The sequence below is a fragment of the Fusarium oxysporum genome, chromosome 12, assembly GCF_000149955.1.
Source record: "Fusarium oxysporum f. sp. lycopersici 4287 chromosome 12, whole genome shotgun sequence".
Lineage (NCBI taxonomy): Eukaryota > Fungi > Ascomycota > Sordariomycetes > Hypocreales > Nectriaceae > Fusarium > Fusarium oxysporum.
In genome coordinates, this window is record NC_030997.1 from 1,536,889 (window position 1) to 1,557,189 (window position 20,301).

General features: G+C 48.3%; 11 protein-coding genes across 13 annotated transcripts; 9 read left to right on the top strand and 2 right to left on the bottom strand.

Moving 5' to 3' along the window:
• Positions 1-523: 523 nt before the first annotated feature.
• FOXG_21582 (uncharacterized protein) lies at positions 524-682 on the top strand (the record flags this gene model as incomplete). The annotated part of the gene is made up of 1 exon (XM_018401926.1): positions 524-682. The coding sequence occupies one exon, from the start codon at positions 524-526 to the stop codon at positions 680-682; it is 159 nt and encodes a 52-aa protein (XP_018254152.1).
• A 153-nt stretch (positions 683-835) lies between these two features.
• FOXG_14574 (uncharacterized protein) lies at positions 836-1,508 on the top strand (the record flags this gene model as incomplete). The annotated part of the gene is made up of 3 exons (XM_018394627.1): positions 836-1,268; positions 1,319-1,405; positions 1,459-1,508. The coding sequence occupies 3 exons, from the start codon at positions 836-838 to the stop codon at positions 1,506-1,508; spliced, it is 570 nt and encodes a 189-aa protein (XP_018254153.1).
• A 661-nt stretch (positions 1,509-2,169) lies between these two features.
• Positions 2,170-3,357, top strand: FOXG_14575 (uncharacterized protein; the record flags this gene model as incomplete). Its single annotated transcript, XM_018394628.1, has 1 exon — positions 2,170-3,357. One exon carries the CDS (start codon positions 2,170-2,172, stop codon positions 3,355-3,357), a length of 1,188 nt encoding a protein of 395 aa, XP_018254154.1.
• Positions 3,358-4,046: 689 nt separating this feature from the next.
• Positions 4,047-6,976, top strand: FOXG_14576 (uncharacterized protein; the record flags this gene model as incomplete). The annotated part of the gene is made up of 9 exons (XM_018394629.1): positions 4,047-4,386; positions 4,438-4,604; positions 4,652-4,688; positions 4,742-5,101; positions 5,151-5,568; positions 5,618-5,715; positions 5,772-6,064; positions 6,113-6,690; positions 6,740-6,976. 9 exons carry the CDS (start codon positions 4,047-4,049, stop codon positions 6,939-6,941), a joined length of 2,493 nt encoding a protein of 830 aa, XP_018254155.1. The 3' UTR covers positions 6,942-6,976.
• FOXG_14577 (uncharacterized protein) lies at positions 6,917-8,379 on the bottom strand. Its single transcript, XM_018394630.1, has 2 exons — positions 7,847-8,379; positions 6,917-7,791 (listed from the first exon to the last, which is right to left on the bottom strand). Exons 1-2 carry the CDS (start codon positions 8,281-8,283, stop codon positions 7,053-7,055), a joined length of 1,176 nt encoding a protein of 391 aa, XP_018254156.1. The 5' UTR covers positions 8,284-8,379; the 3' UTR covers positions 6,917-7,052.
• A 1,605-nt stretch (positions 8,380-9,984) lies between these two features.
• FOXG_21583 (uncharacterized protein) lies at positions 9,985-11,388 on the top strand (the record flags this gene model as incomplete). The annotated part of the gene is made up of 1 exon (XM_018401927.1): positions 9,985-11,388. One exon carries the CDS (start codon positions 9,985-9,987, stop codon positions 11,386-11,388), a length of 1,404 nt encoding a protein of 467 aa, XP_018254157.1.
• Positions 11,389-11,991: 603 nt separating this feature from the next.
• FOXG_14579 (uncharacterized protein) lies at positions 11,992-12,870 on the top strand (the record flags this gene model as incomplete). The annotated part of the gene is made up of 2 exons (XM_018394631.1): positions 11,992-12,141; positions 12,220-12,870. 2 exons carry the CDS (start codon positions 11,992-11,994, stop codon positions 12,868-12,870), a joined length of 801 nt encoding a protein of 266 aa, XP_018254158.1.
• Positions 12,871-14,278: 1,408 nt separating this feature from the next.
• On the top strand, positions 14,279-16,016 carry FOXG_14580 (uncharacterized protein; the record flags this gene model as incomplete). 2 transcript variants are annotated; one of them, XM_018394633.1, is made up of 10 exons in its annotated part: positions 14,279-14,364; positions 14,419-14,460; positions 14,542-14,632; positions 14,683-14,724; positions 14,776-14,901; positions 14,957-14,979; positions 15,031-15,068; positions 15,120-15,257; positions 15,307-15,726; positions 15,786-16,016. In XM_018394633.1, the coding sequence occupies 10 exons, from the start codon at positions 14,329-14,331 to the stop codon at positions 15,835-15,837; spliced, it is 1,008 nt and encodes a 335-aa protein (XP_018254160.1). In that variant the 3' UTR covers positions 15,838-16,016. The 2 variants fall into 2 exon arrangements, with proteins under 2 accessions (XP_018254160.1, XP_018254159.1); XM_018394632.1 differs by having other exon boundaries at positions 14,329-14,364; positions 14,419-14,632.
• On the bottom strand, positions 15,764-17,273 carry FOXG_14581 (uncharacterized protein). Of its 2 annotated transcripts, XM_018394635.1 has the most exons (3): positions 16,395-17,264; positions 15,969-16,344; positions 15,848-15,915 (listed from the first exon to the last, which is right to left on the bottom strand). In XM_018394635.1, the coding sequence occupies exons 1-2, from the start codon at positions 17,122-17,124 to the stop codon at positions 16,028-16,030; spliced, it is 1,047 nt and encodes a 348-aa protein (XP_018254162.1). In that variant the 5' UTR covers positions 17,125-17,264; the 3' UTR covers positions 15,848-15,915; positions 15,969-16,027. The 2 variants fall into 2 exon arrangements, with proteins under 2 accessions (XP_018254161.1, XP_018254162.1); XM_018394634.1 differs by having other exon boundaries at positions 15,764-16,344; positions 16,395-17,273.
• Positions 17,274-17,990: 717 nt separating this feature from the next.
• Positions 17,991-19,826, top strand: FOXG_14582 (uncharacterized protein). The gene has a single exon (XM_018394636.1). It carries the CDS (start codon positions 18,113-18,115, stop codon positions 19,721-19,723), a length of 1,611 nt encoding a protein of 536 aa, XP_018254163.1. The 5' UTR covers positions 17,991-18,112; the 3' UTR covers positions 19,724-19,826.
• Positions 19,827-20,051: 225 nt separating this feature from the next.
• On the top strand, positions 20,052-20,186 carry FOXG_14583 (uncharacterized protein; the record flags this gene model as incomplete). Its single annotated transcript, XM_018394637.1, has 1 exon — positions 20,052-20,186. The coding sequence occupies one exon, from the start codon at positions 20,052-20,054 to the stop codon at positions 20,184-20,186; it is 135 nt and encodes a 44-aa protein (XP_018254164.1).
• Between the last annotated feature and the right edge of the window lie 115 nt (positions 20,187-20,301).

Genomic DNA, 20,301 nt, shown 5'->3' on the forward strand with positions numbered 1-20,301 from the left:
ATCACATTTATTAAAAGTATGCAGAGAAGAAGGGCCCAGTGCTGGAGCGTCTCTGGCCTTCTAGCCTGAAGTTTGTTCGCAAAATTATATTTCTTGGAGGGATACGACTAGGCACACTTTGTTCTATTTTGCTGTCTTTACCTCGTAAGATATTTAATTATATGGCTGCTAGTATTGGAAGTAGTGTAATAAAAATATACTACAGTCTATTAACTAAGACCAAAGAGCCTGTTATTTCCTATTTAAAGGTTCTTTTATCAATATAAAGGCGACAGTGCGTTGTCTTGTCAGTGACTGATGCTACCCTAAAGTTTGAGAAGAATATCGGTGTGAGAGATCAGATAAGCTGATAAACGATAACGATAGTGCCATGATTGAGATGCGATACGCGATAAGTGATAACGATAGTGCCATGATTGAGATGCGATACGCGATAAGTGATACCCGAAGCACAGACGCGACATGTTTGATCCTTACCATTAACGCCTAATCGAGCCAACAGCCACTGGCGGTATCAACAGGAATGAAGCCTTCACTACTAGTCTCCGCTCCTAAAGGAGACACAGATATCATTCTCCGAAAGCCCAATTTCCGCAGCCACCCAGAACCGTTGCCTGAAGCCGCCGATCCGGATGCCGCCGAGGAAGAGAATGAGGTCGAGAAAGGCGAGCATAAAGAGTAAGGTGACCAAAAAGAGCTCGAACGACCTGCTTCAGAGGAGTTCAAGGACTTTACATCTTCGATACAGAGCCGTGGTGATCTGAAGAACCTGAAACCATTTTACGAGCATGGGTAAAATGTCGAACTGTGTTACCGCGTTTCCTCAGCGCACTTGATGCTTGCGTCACCCGTCTTCAAGGCGATGCTCGATGGTCCATTCAAAGAGAGCTGCCGCAACCAGAATGGGCGCTTTGAAGCCAAGGCTTTTGAGTATAGCGCCGAAGCGCTGCTCATCTTACTAGACATCATGCATGGGCACCATAGACGTGTCCCGAAGACCATGGAGCTTAGCCTATTGACGGAGATGGCTATACTTGTTGACTACTACATGTGCCATGAGATCGTGGAGATGTTTGCTGAGAACTGGATCGCCTCTGTCATCCAGGAAGATGAGATAGAAGGATCTGATTACCAGGCGAATATATCTCGACTGTTCATCAGTTGGGTCTTTGAGAAGACCGAGTTGTTCAACTCTGTTGTTTATTCAATTCTGAAATTGACCGCCAGGCCGATACGAACAGACCTGCCACTCCCTAACACCATTTTGGGTAAGTTACAACAATGAAGTGCTCGGGGCGCATGACTGACAGCTGTGCAGACTCACTAGAACAACGCGGACAGAGTCTCACGCAAGGGTTCCTGGACAATCTTTACGAGCTACTCGATTCGTTCTGGAGCAGTGACGGTGGCTGTCACACGGAGTGTACCGCCATAATGCTGGGGATGCTAATAAAGCAGATGCTCAGCTTCGGCTTGGAGGTCCCGAGCCCTACGGGCCGTCCTGCTGAAGAAAAGAGCTTTTTGCAGCTACAGGAGTTCTCTACTCAACTCAGATCGCCAAGGCGGCACGAGGATGCTTATTTTTATAGTCATTATTGTTCTTTTAAAAACAAAACGGATCCCTGGTTGAAAACAATGTCCAAAGTCGATATCTGCCATGGTGTTAGATTTGAGGATTTTGAGTTGGGGGCTACAGTCTCAAAGAAGAAGGAAAAAAAGCGCAATCGTGGCAATGATCTCTCCTAAGGCTGAGGAAGAGCTTTGATGCCTAATTGTTTCGCAGATAGGCGCCATTGCGATGCTGTAATTATGATACGCAGAGACCTTGTCATACAGCAAACGAATGATGTCAATTGAATCGCAAAACATGCAACATAAGATAAAGCCAGGCTCCCATTGAGATCCGTAACTGTGTCGCAGTTTTACTTAGCTGCTCAGCCAGTTTGCCCGATTTCATTGCGAACCAGAAAGGGGCATTCGGTCTTGCGTATTGACGATTAGCAGGCTGATGTAAGATATTGGGTCGGCAATGACTCTTCGGTGAGACGGATACGGAAACTGGGGGACTAATGCTTCAGACCCACTGCCCAACCAGTATTTAACTCCGTGTCAAGATTTGAATCACTAAAAATATTATAATGCTCCGATACTAGCTCTAAATTTTTAACAATGCCCAAGACCAGACCATCGAAGGAGAAGCGAGACCAAGCAAAAGCAGAGGAGACACGTATACTAAGGATAGAAAGGGAAACCAAGGAAAATGACCGCGCGGAAGCAGTCGCCGATGACGATGCCCTCAATTTGGCTGCTAAGATTGACCGGTTAGCTGAGATCCGAAATTGGTTCTGCGCAGATACAGCTGTCGTAGATCAATACATGGCAGGCGACCTTTCGAGGGCCGAGACAGTCGGTATTCTGGCCACGCCAATTGATGAGGCATACTCCACTGCCAATGCTGGCACGGCATACTTTCGACAAGAGAGGACCGCTCGACTGCAGCGAAAGTATCATAGCCCCGAGAAGGCACTCGAGCTTTGGGGACCTGAACAAGATTGGCCTGAGCCCGAAAATGAGCGAGATCACTCTGAAAACGCTGAAGTGCTTCTTTGGAACCTTTGGTACTCTATTCTTCACACAGCGAAGAAAATCCCCTTCACCGACGAGGCTCGACAGGAGAAACTAGTTGATCTAGTCAGAAGACTCAAAGCCCGACCAGATCCCCCAGAACCAGTACCAATGACGATTCCCCTCAAGAGAGATTGGGTCTGGAAACTAGGCACTCTTTGGAGCGACCTGATTATTCTGGGCGCCTCAATCGCCGAAGTGAGAAACGACTCCTGTGGATGCGGAGCTGGTTGGTCATGGCCAGAGCAACAAGCAGAGCAGAACCTGAACGCGTTCTACGCTCGGCTAACTGCCAGCGGAGTAGCAAACATACGCGTCCAAGGAGAAATATGTGCTGTTGATGCACTAGAAAAAGCCCCGACGCCATGGTATCGCCGCGTATCACCCCCGCCAGATCATGAGATTCTCAGTCACTACATTACTTGCGCTGCGCTATGGACTATCATTGCTGGGAAGGAGGTTTATGCTGAGTATCCGCATACGAGAGATGAGAGGGATATTGAGGTGGTGGATAGGATATTGGAGTTGAGAGATAATGAACTTCCGTGGAACAGGTCACGGAAGAAGTATAAAGGTCGGGCGAGATGGGAGACGGCAAGGAGGGAATTTGCACGGAGGAGGTTTGAGGCTGAGTCTAACAACGAGGATCTATCACCCGAAGTCCGAGACTTGGCTGGACGAGCTGCAAAGGCAATGAGTGACATTGTCTGGCAAAAGCAGGAGGAGAAGTGATTGGTCTCATCAATAAGTAATCGTGTACGCGTTATCGCCATCTCAAAGTGGGGATGTAAGACATGTTGCGAACGTAGCCATGATGCGGGGTACCACAGGATAAGACAACAAGACCAATAATAGCAGCAGAACAATGTAGGAAGATTCATGTTCACATGAGATAAATGAATTTGGAGCACGAAATAAATGTAGACTTTTACATACACGATTTGCCGTATTCCGTGGGTCATGGGGCAACAGGGTCCTTTGCCCGATCCTCAATGGGGTTACCGCCACTAACAAGTCTCAGCTGAAGCATCAATAGTGCAGGCTCACCTTTCCCCATTCAAAAATTCGCACATATGAGACTGCGTATATTCGTTCCGTGCATGAGACTATATGCTTTTAAACATTCACGGTGATGGCTATGTTTCAGATGCATCACTTGTCACTGTTCTAGACTGGTCTTTGTGACGACGATGGAGGGCAAGGCTGCGATACCCCTCAATGTGTAGAGAATGGATAAGCTCAGTATACGGATTTGTTGCACTTTCAGCTGGGGTCAAGTTCAGCAACCCTCATGGTACTGCAGAGATGGATTTCTGGTAGCATGTGTGATATAAGAATACCGCCTCTTCCCAACCCTGGTGGCCGTCCCCGAGATCCCCCATACTGTTCAATATCTCTATCACTACTCCAACATAAACACAATGGTCACCGACGAGCAGATCGAGCATGAGCGCCGTCAACATGCCCGCGTCGGCTCATACTTCCTCGGTCCCCGCGCCGAGAACTTTGAGCTTCTCAGTGAATTCTTTACTTATGTCTTGAATGAACAGAAGGACACACGAGAGAATCTCTACAAGGATGATCCAGCCTTCATTACTCAGGACATGATCAAGACGGAGGAGTTTCAAGGTAGTATTGCTCAACTTCGTGAAGATGTCAAGGATATATCCAAGAAGCTGTCCACCAACTCGATTCCGTTTTGGTCGCCGAGGTATAATGCTCATATGAACATGGATACTGCTATGCCTAGTATCATAGGATGTAAGTAAGAGGCTGGTGTATGTTGAGAACTGCTGATGGGACGGTATGTAGATATGGCAGCTATGATGTACAACCCCAACAACGTTGCGACAGAGGCTAGTCCCTACACTACTGGCGTGGAGCATCAAGTCGGCGGGGACCTTTGCCGCATGCTGGGCTATGGCTACGGTGTTGGTGGTGAAGACTCAGATGTTGAACCATGGGGTCACATTACCTGCGTCAGTAAACTCTTCATGTGTCATGATGATGTCTAACAACGTTGCAGGATGGCTCGGTCGCCAACCTTGAAGCCATCTGGGCAAGTAAGTCGATCATTCTATTCATTATAACTTTGCTTGTCTGACCGATGACTTAGTTCGAAACCTCAAGTTCTACCCACTATCCCTCAAGCTCGCCATGGCCGAAGGCGCACCACTCAACTTCTTGACTCGCATCAAACCCCCCTTCAAGGTGTCCACTTGTAAAGGAGAAGAAAAGCCCTTCACCGAATTGTCCACATGGGAGCTTCTCAACCTGAAGCCCACCGCCATTCTCCAGATCCCCACTCGCTTGACTAGCGAATATGCCATTTCTGCCACCTTCCTCCAGACTGCTCTGAAGGATTACCTGATTCAGACTGTCGGAAAGGAATATGTTGATCAGAAGTTTGGCATCACCAAGCCTGCCAAGTTCTTTGTTAGTGCCACGAAGCATTACTCTTGGCCCAAGGGCGGAGGTCAGTGAACTAATCGTTTCCCGCAACAGTCTCACTGACAAATATGTAGCCATATCTGGTCTTGGCTCCGACAACTTTGTCGACATCGCCGTCGATGAAGAAGCCCGCATGGACATCTCCAGCCTCCGCGCCCATCTGGAATCCTGCATCGAAGGCGATGACGAATCTCAGCATACACCGGTCTTCGGTGGTGTCGTCATCATCGGATCAACTGAGCATGGAGCATGTGATCCTCTCCGTCAAGTCGTTGAGCTCCGCGAAGAATTCCAGGCCCGCGGTCTTTCTTTCGCTATTCATTGCGATGCTGCGTGGGGAGGCTACTTCTCCTCTATGATTGAGCGTAGAATGTTCGCTCCTGTTCCTGGTGGAGACTTACCCTTTGTTCCGAAGTTGGCCATTCAGCCTTATACGAGGGAGCAACTTGAGTTTTTGCCTTTTGCTGATAGCATCACTATTGATCCTCACAAGTAAGTTCCAAAGCCCGTGATTAACATCTAGTCTACTAACCGTTGACAGGTCCGGCTATATCAACTATCCTGCCGGTGGTCTTTGCTATCGTGATCAACGCTTTCGCATGCAACTTCCGGATCAACGGCAAGCCCAACACCGATATCGTAAGTCACTTTAGACTCTCATCTTGGCGTATATACTTACACGATGCAGGGAGAAGCCAACTACCTCAATCAGCGCATCTTCAAGCGCCTCTCTTACACTATTGAAGATGACGCGACGCCCATATCTGATCGGCCTCTGTTCCTCACCTCGTCATCATTCAGTGAAAAGGCTTATGGCAAGTGTTTGACCAATTTCAAGAGGCGCCTCGAGCTCTCTAACAATGATCATCCCGCTCACGGTGATTTGTCGTTCCTGGTCAATGTGACGATGAGCCCTTGGCCTACCGACTCGCCATTCCTTGAGAGTTTGGTCACTTCCTTCAGAAAGATCGCAGAGGAAGAGGTGCAGGTAAGCTTTCCAGATTGAGCCTTGCATAACTTATACTGATAGCAGTAGCATGTTCTTGCTCGCAACATCGAGAAGCCAGACATCCACGGCTTCGTCGTCCAAGGTCACGACAAGGTCTACCTAGTCCACATTCCCATGTTCAACATGGCCGCTCACCGCTGGCAAGTCATCATCACCGCTGAGCTCCCCGGCGAGGTCAAGGAACTCTACCAGAAACTGCGAAAAGAAAATCCAGACAAGTTCTACACCATCGCCAACGTGGAGCCTGAGAAACTCGGTAATCTTCTTGAGTCAACTGGCGACGTTGAGTTCCGAATGGATGATGGCATCCCGGCTGATGGTGCTGAACCTCTGGCCAAGTTCAAGCTTTCTGACATTCAGGTCGTTGTCAAGAGGTCTATGTCTTACGATGACTTGGACAGGAAATATCCTGATAGAATGCCGTTTTACCTCTATGGAAGCAATGCTGAGGCTAATATCGACCATGTGCTGAGAACTTCGCCCAATGCCCAGCTTAGCGGAGATCGGGTCAAACTCAATCTCAACCCGGCATTGAGCGATGAGCAGCTTGGCAAGGGCGTAGTCTCTGTACTGGAAGACGTCTATGAGAACTCAATTCAGCCGCTGTAAGCGTTTTCTTCTAACGTCGGAGTTGTTCACGCTGACATTTTGCAGACCCCAAGAGGAGAATGAGGAGGGAACCTTGGTCATCAAGACTGATGCCCCTGGGCTGTCGCTTGTTCCCGATCACAAGCATAGGGTCTCGGTGTACAACAACTACGATGACTTCCTTGGAGGGTCCAAGCCTATCGCAAGTGGTGACTTGAGTCTCACATCCAAGATCTTTGCTGATTGGGGAATGGTCAACATGGATTAAACATCAATAGGTCATCAATGAAACTCATGAGAAATTATTAATTCCAAATCATGATTACTCTAAATGAACTACCGAGCGATGAATATAATAGCTGAACAAATGTTCATCATCTTACTTCTTCACAGAGTCAGAACCCATCTCATAGACCGGCTCCTGCTCACGGGCCTCAGGACCAGCCATCTCATACGCCGGCGCAGGTGTGTGAAACGGCGGGGGCGATGGCTGTTGATTCCATCCCCCAGGTGAAACTGGCCCGACACTTGACATAGGTCCACTCATCATCGATATACGAGCATCTGATGGTGCAGGAGATGCCGCCATGCTATGATCAGGATAAGGCTGTACAGCTGGTTGGTAATGCTGTTGCTGAGGGTATGGGTTCTGGTTCATAGGGGCGGGAGGAGGAGGAGGTTGCTGTTGAGCCATGACAGGTTGAACCGGTGCTGAGGCGGGTTCAGGCTTGGATTTACGTCTGCGCAGCAGGCAGACGGCACCAAGACCGATGAGGCCAATGAGAGCGACACCACCGACTACACCGCCGACAATAGCACCGACAGGTGTTGACTTGGACTTCTTTGTAGGCTCAGGAACATCAGAAGTAGTCGTTGTTTCTGTTTGTGTCTCCGTCTCGCTTGCCTGGCCAGCAGAGCCACTATCGGTGTTGGTGACTGTTGTTGACTGTGATTCGATACCATCGCTGAGAGTTGTAGTGACGAAGTTGGCATTCTTCTGGCCTTGGTATGTGAACTTGACGGATTGAACATCCTCGACAGATGTGGAAGCGCATCGATAGTCGAAAATACCACTTGGGTAGGCATACGTGCGACAGAAAGGCGTGTCGGAGTTGGTACTAAAAGTTCAGTCAGCATTGAGACTCGAAACCGGGACAGACAGTAGTAAATCACCATAAGAGATTGAAGGTGTTGCTCTGACAAACGTCATTGCATTGACTTGGGTCAACAGCTTTACTGGACTCAACGCAAGCGACGTAAATCTCGGATGCGCAAGCGACTAGACCAACACCACTCGAAGCAGCCCATGAACACAAGCGATCATTCTCACAGGTGACTGCAGCGCCTGGTTGGCCAGACAAGTATCCGCATGTCTTATCGGGCGCGATAGTAACTTTCAAAGGCTCACTCGATGAATCTGCTTGTCGAATTCGGAGTCCATCATTGCCGACGAGCAGCTTGAGTTCATCGAGGATACCGATTGGGGATGCTGTTATGGTCGGTGCTGGTATGTCGCGAGCGTGATTCCTTTGGGCGGCGCGAGCAATGTCCATTGCATTCACGGCCTGGAGCATAGCTCCGAGAAGGAGAGCCTGTGAAGATGACCGCATGGTGAACTGCAGCCAAAAGTGTGAAAATTGGTACTAAGAATGGTAAGGAAAAAGAGATGCACGAGGAAACAACCAAGCAAAAAGACGAGCGACGCGATTGCAGGAAACAATCATTATGAAGGAGCCAGCCCAGAGCGAAAATGCGGCTTAGCTGATTCTCCCCCTGGGCAGATCAAAACGCCACTGAAGGGCCAGAACCAATATTGTGTGGCATGGCTTGCAGAAGCTGAAGCCTCCATACCAAGGATCACCTCAGCCGCACCCATTTAGCGTGTTGGTTAGCAATCTCCGCCTCGAACCGGAGCTAATTACACTGGGAGAGAACTTGTAGACGAGCGCTTGAGGTCCAAAAATAGAGAGATATCGCGTTAGATCAGAAGGTTTGATGAGATTTCTTCCGACGAGGGTAATGCAGGGACCATCACGACCTGGAGAGAGGTTTCAATTGCTTCGAGACGTTGTTGCTAGGACAGGATAAATATCGTTGACCGCGCTGCTCAATTGACGCAGAGACCTCGTTGCCCCAATGAGGTACGCGATGAAACCACAAAAGCTCTTGTTGGTGGCTGGCATCTACGGACCATTACTCAAGCACTGCCCCTCTACCATTCCGCATCCGAATATCCTCATCACCAACATACAGTACCTAGTTCATCTCATGTCCAGACAATTTGAAGGAAAAAAGAGAAGAAGAATGAAGCATGCGATAATGGTGGCAATCCATAGACGAAAGACAGATTGATCGTCTCTTGCTTATCGTCCTCTCGTTGCACAGCTACCCCTAAACAGCTCCCCTGCCTCTATACGAGATCTCCTCCGTAGTGCAACACTTCATCCCGACAACCCAACTCAATTGGGCATGACTCCCAAGACCGCTGTTTTGCAAAAAATAAGCATGAGCCGTTTTCATCTCGGCGAATATGCTTAAAATCAGCCCTGCGATGTCTCATTGGCTTGGCGTCGGGAGCTGAAAGATTTCGGCGCTATGATTTGGGACTATTGGTCTTGGCAACAGTCTCAGCCCCGGAAAATGAGCCTTGTAAGGCTCTCAGTACCTCAAGTTGAGAAACAATCGCGGTAACGTTGCGGTAAGTGATGGGTCTTGGCTGAGTTGCGATGGAGAAGCCGGACGAGGAATTGAAGAGCAGGATATGTAGCCAAGAGGTGAGGCTCTGTGCACACCAGAGCAGCAGAGGTCCTGTGATTAGATGGTGCAGAGAGCGGTGCTGTGTTGGCGGTGGTGGTCTAGATGCGCCCATAGTGATCGTTGCCGCTAAAATGAGGGGTTGAAGCACCACGTCTAGAACACATCACACGCCAGACAGACTTTTCAACAAGTGCTGCTTGGTTACTTCGACTTCTCTTTCAGAAACCTTGACTACGTTGTTGTCAAATTTACTAGGAACGTCTGACTTTCTGGCTAATGAAATAACCTTAAAAAACTTAGGAGAACAATAGAAGAATAACTCATGCCAACCACGTCACGCAGTTTCAAGCTTAGTGCATAACGTAACATGCATAACTCTTATGCTGACGATGTAGGACTTTATGCACCAAAGAAAACCGTCTGTCAGCAAATACTGACCTGTAATTCGCGAAAGAGACATAATGACATCACTTACCTCTGGTTTATTTCCGTGAGCCAAGGCATTCGTCAACTTAATAGACATCTTCATAATAGCCATACTTCTCCTCTGTATTATGACTGTTTTATCCGACTTGCCTGACGAGACCCTCGAAAGAATTCTCGAGTTTGTCACAAGTAACCGCGAGTCCCTTAAAAACGTCAGCCTCGTCAACAGCCGCTTCAACAAAATCGTCTTTCCTCTCCTCGTGCGCCAATGGAACAACAGCCAAGAATGTCTTGAGCCCTCTATCGAGAGACTTGCTCTTCATCTTCTCCGAAACCCTGATCTTCGAAGGCACGTTGAAAGGCTGGACCTCGGATATCTTCGACCCTTGCACGATCATGATCCCGATTCAGCTGACTTGAGCCCTGAGAGTCTAGCTGCTCTCGCAGACGCTGCTGAGAAGGATCTTAATGTATCCAAGTTTCTCTCAACTCATGTGTGCCATCGCATACGCCTCGGGTGCGAAGATGCCATCGCGGCCTTGATCTTGGCTTGGTGTACGAGGTTAACCCATCTGAATATTACGGTATCTTCCCTCCATCCTGATTCTCACCAACACTTTATGCCTTTGCTTTACGTTAAGGAGGCTGTTTGTCGGTTGCTTGATGGACCGGCTAAAATGGCACCACAGTTGCCTCTTGGCCAGGTTCGTCATGTTACTCTGCAACCCTGGAATAGCGAGGAAGTTGTCGACGTGGCATATGCTAGATCCTTTCTGCACCTCCCTTGTATTCAAACGCTCTGTGCCTATGGATTGTTTGATGACCTGGACAACGGATCCGAGAGCGATGGCAATGAACTCCCTCTGACACATCTTGTTGATTACGTGCTCCCTTTCCCAGTTTCGACATCACCAATCACAGAGTTAACCATTGTGGGATGCTTACGATCTGGAGTCCCAGATTTCATCACTGCATGTCGGTCCCTCAGAAAGCTCAATGTTCGTGTCGACTATGGGCTCGGAATCTACGGTATGCCAGACCAAAAAGAGCTAGCAGAGGCTGTTATAAAACACAAAGACTCTCTAGAAGACCTAGACCTCGGCATTAGCATCATGAATTTCCCCAACCCGGATCCTGTTTTAGAGGAAACCTATTCACAATTGTCACGCATCCGGACTCTTGCGGTCCATATCGCCGACTTCTTCAAAGGTGCCTGGTCAAAGGGAGTTGATGACTGTGTCAAGGTCGTCCTTGATCGAATATCTAAAGATATCCAAGTTCTCAAGCCTCGTTCCCACAGGTTCATCGAAAGCTGGGTTAGTAGTAGTAACGATGTGTTCCTTGCGCCATACCTGGAGGGTATTATAGAATTACTTGAAGAAGCTGGACCACAAGGACGGTTTAGCAAGTTGAGAGTTCTTGATCTCTCGGAAGCGTTTGTAGATGACCCAACTATGTTTGATATCAAGAGGGTTAAGCAATTGGCTAGGTCCGAAGGGGTCAAAGTTTTTTTTTGCATGACTGAAGTATAGCCAGTACTCTGGAGAAGTATCTAAGTAATCTCAGATGACAATGAATACGTAAACTCTTATATCATCCACTGTCTCTGCCACATTTGCTTATGAATCTCGAGAAACTGTCAGCTTGCACGTTCATCCCTTTGCGCATGATATGATCATCAATGCCGAGGACTTGTTTAGTGAGTACTTGCTGTGCTGGACACGCATGTCTTGGCTGCAGCTCTAAGTAGGCCTGCAATCCTTATGCGTCTGGTAATGATGCCACGTATAATAGAGAAGATCCACAGGCCTGGCGAGGTCGGCCAATAGTGCTCCAAGAGTCAGAAGGGTTGCCACCCAGCTCTGGGCCATATCCTTAACGTCTTTTGAGGCCAGGTTATACACATGAGGGATTTCCTCGGTTTCCTCAATTCGTCCCAAAACGATTACTTGTTCACAGTTCTGCAAACCGATTAAAATTGGTGGTTGAGCCCTCCCTCAGTGCCACAATATAACTTCCAAAGGCTATAAGTATTGGCTGTCGGGTTGATAACTTTCACTTCACCTCCTCATTTTTGCAGCCTCGATAAAAGCCTCCTATCTTACATAGCCCATCCATTTTCAGGCAGAGCTAGCATGGCAGAAAGCCAAGACCTCATCTCCCACAGCAGTCTCTGCAATATCTGCAGCGACGTGGAATTCCACGGCATGTTCACAGGCCGCAATTACCGCGATTACCCTGATGGATTCAACCCTTACCGGGCAGATCTCTACTATGGGAGGCAGGTCCCAAGAACCTGGGAACACATCAGAATGAACGCAAAGTGCTGTGCCTTTTGCATTTTGACTTTTCATCAAATATAGACATTTCGCCTGGTGACACGCACCCCGAACCGTTTAGGCGCACCCGACCCTTTCCCAGATATAGGAGAAAATGAGATGGTGACTGCGGCGATCGAGATAGGAACATGCATGTTCGATGGCGAATTTACAAATTGCATTGGCTTCCACAACGGTGCATATTGGCGTCCTAGATATGGATCACTGATGATTCGTGGTCTCCAGTTGTGTGCTCCGGAGCGCTCTCATAGTGCGGCATGGGAGCGCGCGCGTCAAGTCAAGGAACAACCCAGGTTAGGTTCGGGACTGAGAACAAACAAGGAACTAAACATAGAATTCTCGAGCTGTTTCGGCGGGCGTCTCGTCTGCGTGGATGTTGACTTTGAGCTTTGTAAAGCCTGGTTACATCTCTGTAATGAACAGCACGAAGAGTGCAGGGAGTATAAGCCAGTGGGCATGATATCTCGGCCAAACAGGCTTATAGACGTTCAGAGTGACTGCATCATCTCTGGATCTTCTTCATCCGATGGCTGTGCTGCCTTAAGCTACGTCTGGGGTGGTGGTTTACCTGGCACACAGCTGAAAACCTCAAACGAGCAGGAGCTCCGAAAGCCTGGGAGTCTGTCCGCGCCGGGTATACTGCGAGGAAAGTGTCTGGGAAGTACCAGATGGTGATTCCATGGCGGCTTGGGCAAACACCAAAACAATAGAGGCTGGGAGAATTAAGGATCTAATGATCCTCCGCAACTCTAATGGATCTTACCAGAGGGGGGTTATTACAGGAGTGCCGAAGAGTACACCAAGCGGACCCTGGGTTATCCCCAGGATATCCTTAATGCGTGGGTTGCCGTGATCCAGTGGATGGAGGAAGACAAGAAGTGGGGATCGGCTTGCAGTTTGGGTCTTCTCTTGGACCATTTTGGGTTCGGGCTGGGATGGCAACCACTCCATGGCCACGACCCCGATCCTGTCAACCAACGAGCCGGTTTCCCCAGTTGGAGCTGGTCTAGCTTCCAAGGTCCAGTTGAGTGGTGTCTTGAAGTACCTTCTAGTACACGGACTTCTGGTGGAGGGCGAGAGAGCGTCTGGGGTAGGTCTGGCATCATCCAAGACAGACATTGACATTACGTTGCGTTGCGTGAAAGATATAATAGATATCTCTCACCAGTGCGTATATCTCAGAGTCCTTTCGCGCCGCAGAATCCCATCTTGGAGTTCAAAACCTCAGCTGCTTATATTACTGTGGCCAGAAAACCCGACAGCAGGATTGTGCTACCAACCTTTGATATAATAGGGGGCGACGGGTATTCGGTTGCAAGCCTGCAGTGTGATCCTGATTGGCGTGACAAACAGCCAGATAGGCTAGAGTTTATCTTCTTTGCCACTGCCAAACTGACAGGTCCTCAGCCTCCCCAGTATTCCGGATATCCTGCCGGGTGTGGAACGAGCCGATATAACGTAAAAATGAGCGGTCGCTTATTTTCCGATCAATACAGCTATGAAGCCGCTGTCTTTCGGTGGCAAGATTTATGCTAAAAGGAGCGATTTGTACTTGATTTAACGTGTATCTCCAGGGGAAGTGACGGCCTCGCTCGAAGGGTTCAAGTTTGCCATGGAATATCCTTGGATCAATGGCTAACTCTAGAGCCCAAGGAGGTCTTCGTCAGACTTGGATAATCTCATAGAACGGCTGGTACTTGCCCAAGTAAGCTGACACTATCATCATCATGTATATCATCATTTATCTTGTCTTCAGTCTTTGTCAAACCTATACGCGGTTCAATAAAGGATCTTTCAGTCTTAGCCTTGTTCAATAAGCGGATGGCAATTCGAAAAGATCTTCAGGAAGACAAGATTATCCGATGAAGCAATGGGTGCAATGTTGGTGGGTCTGTTGGTTGGGTCTGTCGCTGTGCCCGTAACATGCATCGGATTACGTTACTCAACCAGGCAGTATTGTATGATTGCATGAGTTGTTTTTCTTCTTTCCTGCCTATCCTGAGCCGAACTCCGAAGATCACCTGACTGATCATTGTTTTCTTGCTATCATTCCTCACGTTAATGCCCTTTTCCATTTCACTCATTCTTAGCAACCATCTGCTACATATTACCAGCCAACAGACGCAATACATCATGTCGGCACCTACCCAAGAACCGCATGAGGCATTGGTATAGAGAGACGGTGGTATTGAGTGTGTCGATCAATGCTGACTCTCTAAATAGGCTGCTGATACCTTTGACGATAGCGACTCGACTTTCTCTGGCGTAAGTTCAGCGGCGAGTCTCCCAATGGCGCCAAGCCGCATACGTGATATTGCACCGAGAGTCAGAGCTAAACAGCCACAGACCGATTCAGAAAGCCTGGAGTCACTTCGATCAAGCGTCTTGCGGTTCCAAGAGGAGAATGGACGAACATATCATGCCATGAGCTCTGGTAGTAAGTCACTCCAGTTAAATCCAGTTTTGCATGACTAACAGCGAATGCAGAATACAATTTCCCTAATGATGCGTCTGAGAGTGATCGTCTTGGTTAGTAAATCGGAGACAAGGTTTTCTACTACATGCTGAGTTTTGACACAGATCTTCAACACAATCTATGGCTTTTGACTCTACAAGGAGAGCTTGGACTCAGTCCAAAGATCAAAGAGCCTGCCAAGCGGGTCATGGATGTCGGAACGGGAACCGGTATTTGGGCTATCGAATATGGTGAGCCAGACAAGTTGAAGATCAACTCATGCGATGACTGACGGTTGTTACCTAGCCGATCTTCACCCAGAAGCTCAGGTATAACCACCTTTTAACTCTATTAGGCCTCTTGGTAATTGACTGTTTCAGGTCGTTGGCGTTGATCTCAGTCCCATTCAACCTTCATTGTAAAGCTCCAACTTACTGGCATAGTCTGGTGAGGCTAACCTCGTCATCAGGGTCCCACCGAATTGCGTCTTCGAAATCGATGACCTCGAGAAAGAATGGACCTGGTCAGAGCCATTCGATTTCATCTTCTGCCGCGTCATGACAGGATCCTTCGCCGATATGGAGAAATTCGTTCAAAATGCCTACGAGTAGGTCAGCCCTTCAACAAACCACCGCTAGTCGTCTAACGTATAACAGTAATCTCGAACCTGGCGGCTACCTTGAAATGCAAGACCTAACATATCCCATCGCCTGCGATGACGGAACCCTCCCCCCAGACTGCGAAGTTCTCCGCTCCGGTCTTCTTAGCATCGAAGCCAGTGCCAAAGCAGGAAGAGCCATTAATCTTGCTCCCAAGTACAAGACCTTCCTTGAGAAGGCTGGTTTTGTTGATGTGGTGGAGAAGCGGTTCAGGTGGCCTATTAACGAGTGGCCCAAGGACAAGCACTATAAGGAACTGGGAAAGTGGTCTTATGCTAACATTAACAATGGCTTGGAGGGTCTGTTGCTTGGATTGTTTACGAGGTTCTTGGGCTGGAGTGCGGATGAGGTCCGCGTGTTCTGCAGTGCGATGAGAAAGCAGCTGCGCGATCGAAGTATACATGCATATATCCCGGTGTAAGTCCCTCTCTACGCTTGATCCTACTACGACCTTCTGCTGACATTGGTATTTATAGTTACGTGGTTTACGGAAGAAAGCCACTGGAAGAGCCTGCAAGCAAAGCTTAGGACATCATCTACGTATTTACAATATGCAGAACGTTCTACGTTCTATGTCCTCCTCCGGCGTGGGTTGAAGTTGTATATCTTGTTTCCATAAGTTTTCGTTCCTCTGAATCCTGTCAAAGTCCAGATCATACGTTACATAAAGACATTCAAAGCTTTTCCAACATATACCTCATCATCTCGAGTTCCCGGACTAGTCCAAGTTGCCCAGCTTCCTTGAAAAGTCGATGGTCTCTGTAATTCCCTTCTCGAGACTGATCCACTCCCTTCCAGCCCACTTTTGCAGCAGCTCGGGTGCAATATCGTTCTCAATCTTGTAGCTTAAAACAGGGTCTCCAGGAACAAAGTCGTCTTCAAAGTCTTCCTCGGGATATGCTTTGCGCATGATAGCCAAAACGTTGTTCCAGTTGAAAGACTTGGCCAGTGCTGGAATGCGAGCGCCTTTGACATCTGGGTCGATAGCTGCTGCGACGTAAATGACAGCTGCGTCGGAGACGTGAGTGTAATAGACTATCTCGTCAGCTTTTCCGAGACTCTTATCCATATCTCTGTCAACTTACCCGTTGTGTTCTCCTTCAGGGCATCTGTCTTGCCAAGGTATAGTTGCTGCAAGAGCTGGGTAGGCATAGGCCCATAGTGTCTCGCATCCAGAGGATCGCCCAGAGTCCAACAAGGACTAACCGAATTGACTTCCCAAGGAACCTTCTCGTCTTTCGCGAACTTCCATACCGCCTTCTCGGCGTCAACTCTGGCAGCCAGGTATACTGGAAGAATACGGCTCAACTCATATGGTGGCGGCGCCTGTGCGACCTTGACCAAATCCTCGTTCCACGTATCCTTCCCGATGCTCTTTGTCTCCCCGGGCTTGGGCCATACTGCCGACCATAGTCCAGCTGCTACCACAAATCGCTTGACTGAAGCTTCCTTGGCAGCAGATCGGCACACGGTCAAGGAAGCTTCGATAGCTGATGCAAAGCCAGCGTTGGGGTCTGGTGTATAGTCACCGATATTGGCGAGATGAATAATAGCCGAGACGCCTTTCACCGCCTCATCGAAATCTCCGGGTTTTGATGTGTTTGCGACAACCAATTCCACTTTTCCTTCGTCTGTGTGCGGCTTCACAGATGGGTGCTCGAGGAGCCACTTGCTATATGAGAGATCTCTCACCGTCCCACGCACTTTGAAGCCTTGCTTCAGAAGCTCTATGACCACATGGCTGCCGGTGTAACAATTCGCTCCCGTCACGAGGACCCATGAACCTCGGGGAATAGCCGTCGGTAAATGGCTCATGTTGACTGACACTGTTCAGCGGGAATCTTCCCAAATGGTTCGTATGTAAAGAGCTCAGAGACTGTCAAAACGGACAGAAGGCGGTCATAAGAGTCAAGATATGATGTATAATTTGATCAACAACATCGGAATCGAGGAATAAGATGAAGATGGGACGATATATGGAGCATCGATCCCCGCCTTCTTAGCGTGAACCCGGAATTTTTCAGCTTCCGCTATCGCTAGCTTGCGGTGAGCCTGAAATCTAAATGAAGCGATCGCTTCCGGTTCATTAGGCCGAGACTAAAGATTTTAGCGATGATGCGGATGGCGGAATTTTGGGCCGTAGCCCGCAGAGCGCAGCTACCAGCCATGACTATGTTTTACTGAGTAGAACAAGAACCTGAGTATCCGTAGTCTCTAATAGACTCTTGCTATATATAACCCTCTTGTCTTTGCTGATAAAAGCCATTTTCTGACTCTGCCTGGGTTGAATCATTGGCTCAAGGTTCACGATAATATCGATTGGCGTCAAGGATTATTATGATCGGCTAGCTAGCTTCGTCTTAGTAACGCGTTCGTGACCACTCAGGACCCAAGCTCCGTTACCCGACTCCCCGGGTCCCCAATCCCGGAAGCTTGGTCTCGTAAATAATAGGCTAATACTCCCGGAAATTCTCGTTCCAGTGGGTTACTTGATGCAATAATTCGTTATGACAAATGCTTTCCAGGGTCTTCGGTTAGCAGCTTGCGCGTGTTATGAACTTCGGGCTATTATTCGGATAAATGGGCGGCCTGACTCATCGGGTTGCATGGTTAAACTGAGATGATCCAGGGTAGTTTGTGAGGATGATTTATAGCGACACAATGGAAGATAGTCTACCATACTGCCAGAAGGCTTTCTATGTATATTTCTACTATTGTTTTCTTGTATTTATTCGTTCTTTAGGTCAAGATTATTTAGCCATCTAACCTCGGGGGAAAACGGCCTCCACAACTGTAGCTATCCATGTCGCCTTACGAAGAATTTCGTGAACGTGAAAACGGCATTCTTCACGAGCCAGAAAGTCCAGCCGGAATACGCCCAACAATAATCGAAACAGATGGATCGACCCTATACGAAAAGCAATTCTTCCCCCTCCGCACTGCAATTATCGAGCGTAATGATACAGCAGCTTTGAAGAAGTATTTGGAAAACGCCCCTTGGGCTATCAAGAGAGGTCATGCTCTTGGCATGTATTATGACCCGTTTATTGTCGCAGCTCGACACGAGAGTATTGACGCGCTCAAAATACTCTTGGATCACTACTCTAACTTCATGAAGCCCAGTGGGAGAACTGATCTTGATGGCCGTTGCTGTCGAGTGTTGAACACGGCAGCTCAATGTGGCCGACTTGAGGCAGTCAAGCTTCTGCTCGATCACCCTCTTCTTGACGCTGATATCCACTATAAATATAATGGATTCACTCCGATCATGGCAGCTACCAACACTTTTGATTGGAAAGATAATATTGAGGGGAAAAAAGCGGTCATCGACTGGTTGCTTGATCGAGGCGCCCGTGCTTCTGACGTCGAATACTCGTGGGACAGCTTTCTTGACCCCATTACTGGCAAGTACATAACAAAGCAGGTTCCAGTTTTTACGGTCTTGAACCTGGCTGCAGGGTGGGCAGGGGCTGATTTGACGCAACGCCTCATTAAGAGTGGCGCTGATCCTGACGTCAAGCTAAGAGAGGATACAGATGTCACATATCGCGTGGATATAACAATCATCTCTACCGCCAGTCGATATGCGAATGTTGATGCCCTCACAATCCTGCTTGATTGCGCAAACAGAGCCGGACATGTGGCAGACACAGTATCTTATTGCGATAGTTGGGGAAACATGGCCCTCCACTGGGCTTGTCGAGTATCAATAGAAGCAGATCCTCGCGAGGTGGCTGAAAATATTATGGCGGAGAAAGTGCAGCGAATCATCACGATTCTTGGCCTGCTGTTGGACTGCAACCCAGAGACGATCAATTCACAGGACATTTACGGAAATACTCCCCTACACTATGCAGCCATGAACTACAGCAATTACGGTCATGAGTACACGGCTATCTTTCAGTATCTTTGTGACAGAGGTGCTGATGCCAGTATTCGCAACAAGAATAGCGAAACAGCGTTGCATAGTCTATGTTCCTATGATGGGGGACTGCCAATCGATACAGCCGCTATCGAAATTCTTTTCGGTCACAGAGCGAAGGTTACAGATACAGACGACAATGGTAATACGCCATTGCACTCGGCAGTCAAGAATCTAGAGAATCTTGATGCCATCGAATTTCTGCTTGATCATGGTGCAGACATAGGTGCAAAGAATCTGAAAGGAAATACGCCTCTCCATGAAGCTGCGAACGGGATATTTTGGCCTGGCGTAATGAAAGAAAAGTACAAAAGCATGGGTGACATACTTCGAAGGCTTCAAGGCGATGAAGGATGTCTGATGGATAAGCTAAACGCAGAGGGAAAGTCTGCTCGACAGATCCTGAATGAAGTGAGGAAGGACTTCCAAGAGAAAATGGATGATATCGAAAACGAAAGAAAGCTGTGGGAATCTGAAATATGGAAGAAGTGAGACGAAAAACAACTTGGTGGCTTGTTTCATAGAAGAGCCTTTCAAAAGCTAGAGACTGTGGTATTTGAGCAGGGATGCTACCGCTATTCTCTGTAGAAATTACTTGTTATGTTATCCCTTTTCTCTTCTCTCATTTGGTAAGGTGAGAAGTTGTACTGTACCCGATTGGCCAAGGGCAATAGACCCTTGACAGCGCGTATATTTCTTGTCTCACTTTATCGGCTGGCCAATCAACTCTGTGCGTACGCGCTCTGATGGCTTCTCTCTGTGATCCTTAATTACTCGCTGTTTACCGCATCGTACTAAACTTATTCATTAAACAGTAACTATGCCCGACGACGATGAAGCAATTGCATTGGAAGAGTACACCGTTGGCTGGCTCTGCGCTCTTCCTCTGGAGATGGCCGCTGCCAAGGGCATGTTGGAACGAATCCACCCAGACCTCTCTCAGCAAGATCCCTAGGACCATAATAGTTATTCCCTTGGCAAAATTCATGATCACAACATCGTGATTGCCTGCCTACCTGCTAGGAATCACGGATCATGCTCCGTAGCTACCATCGCGAAGGACTTGCAGC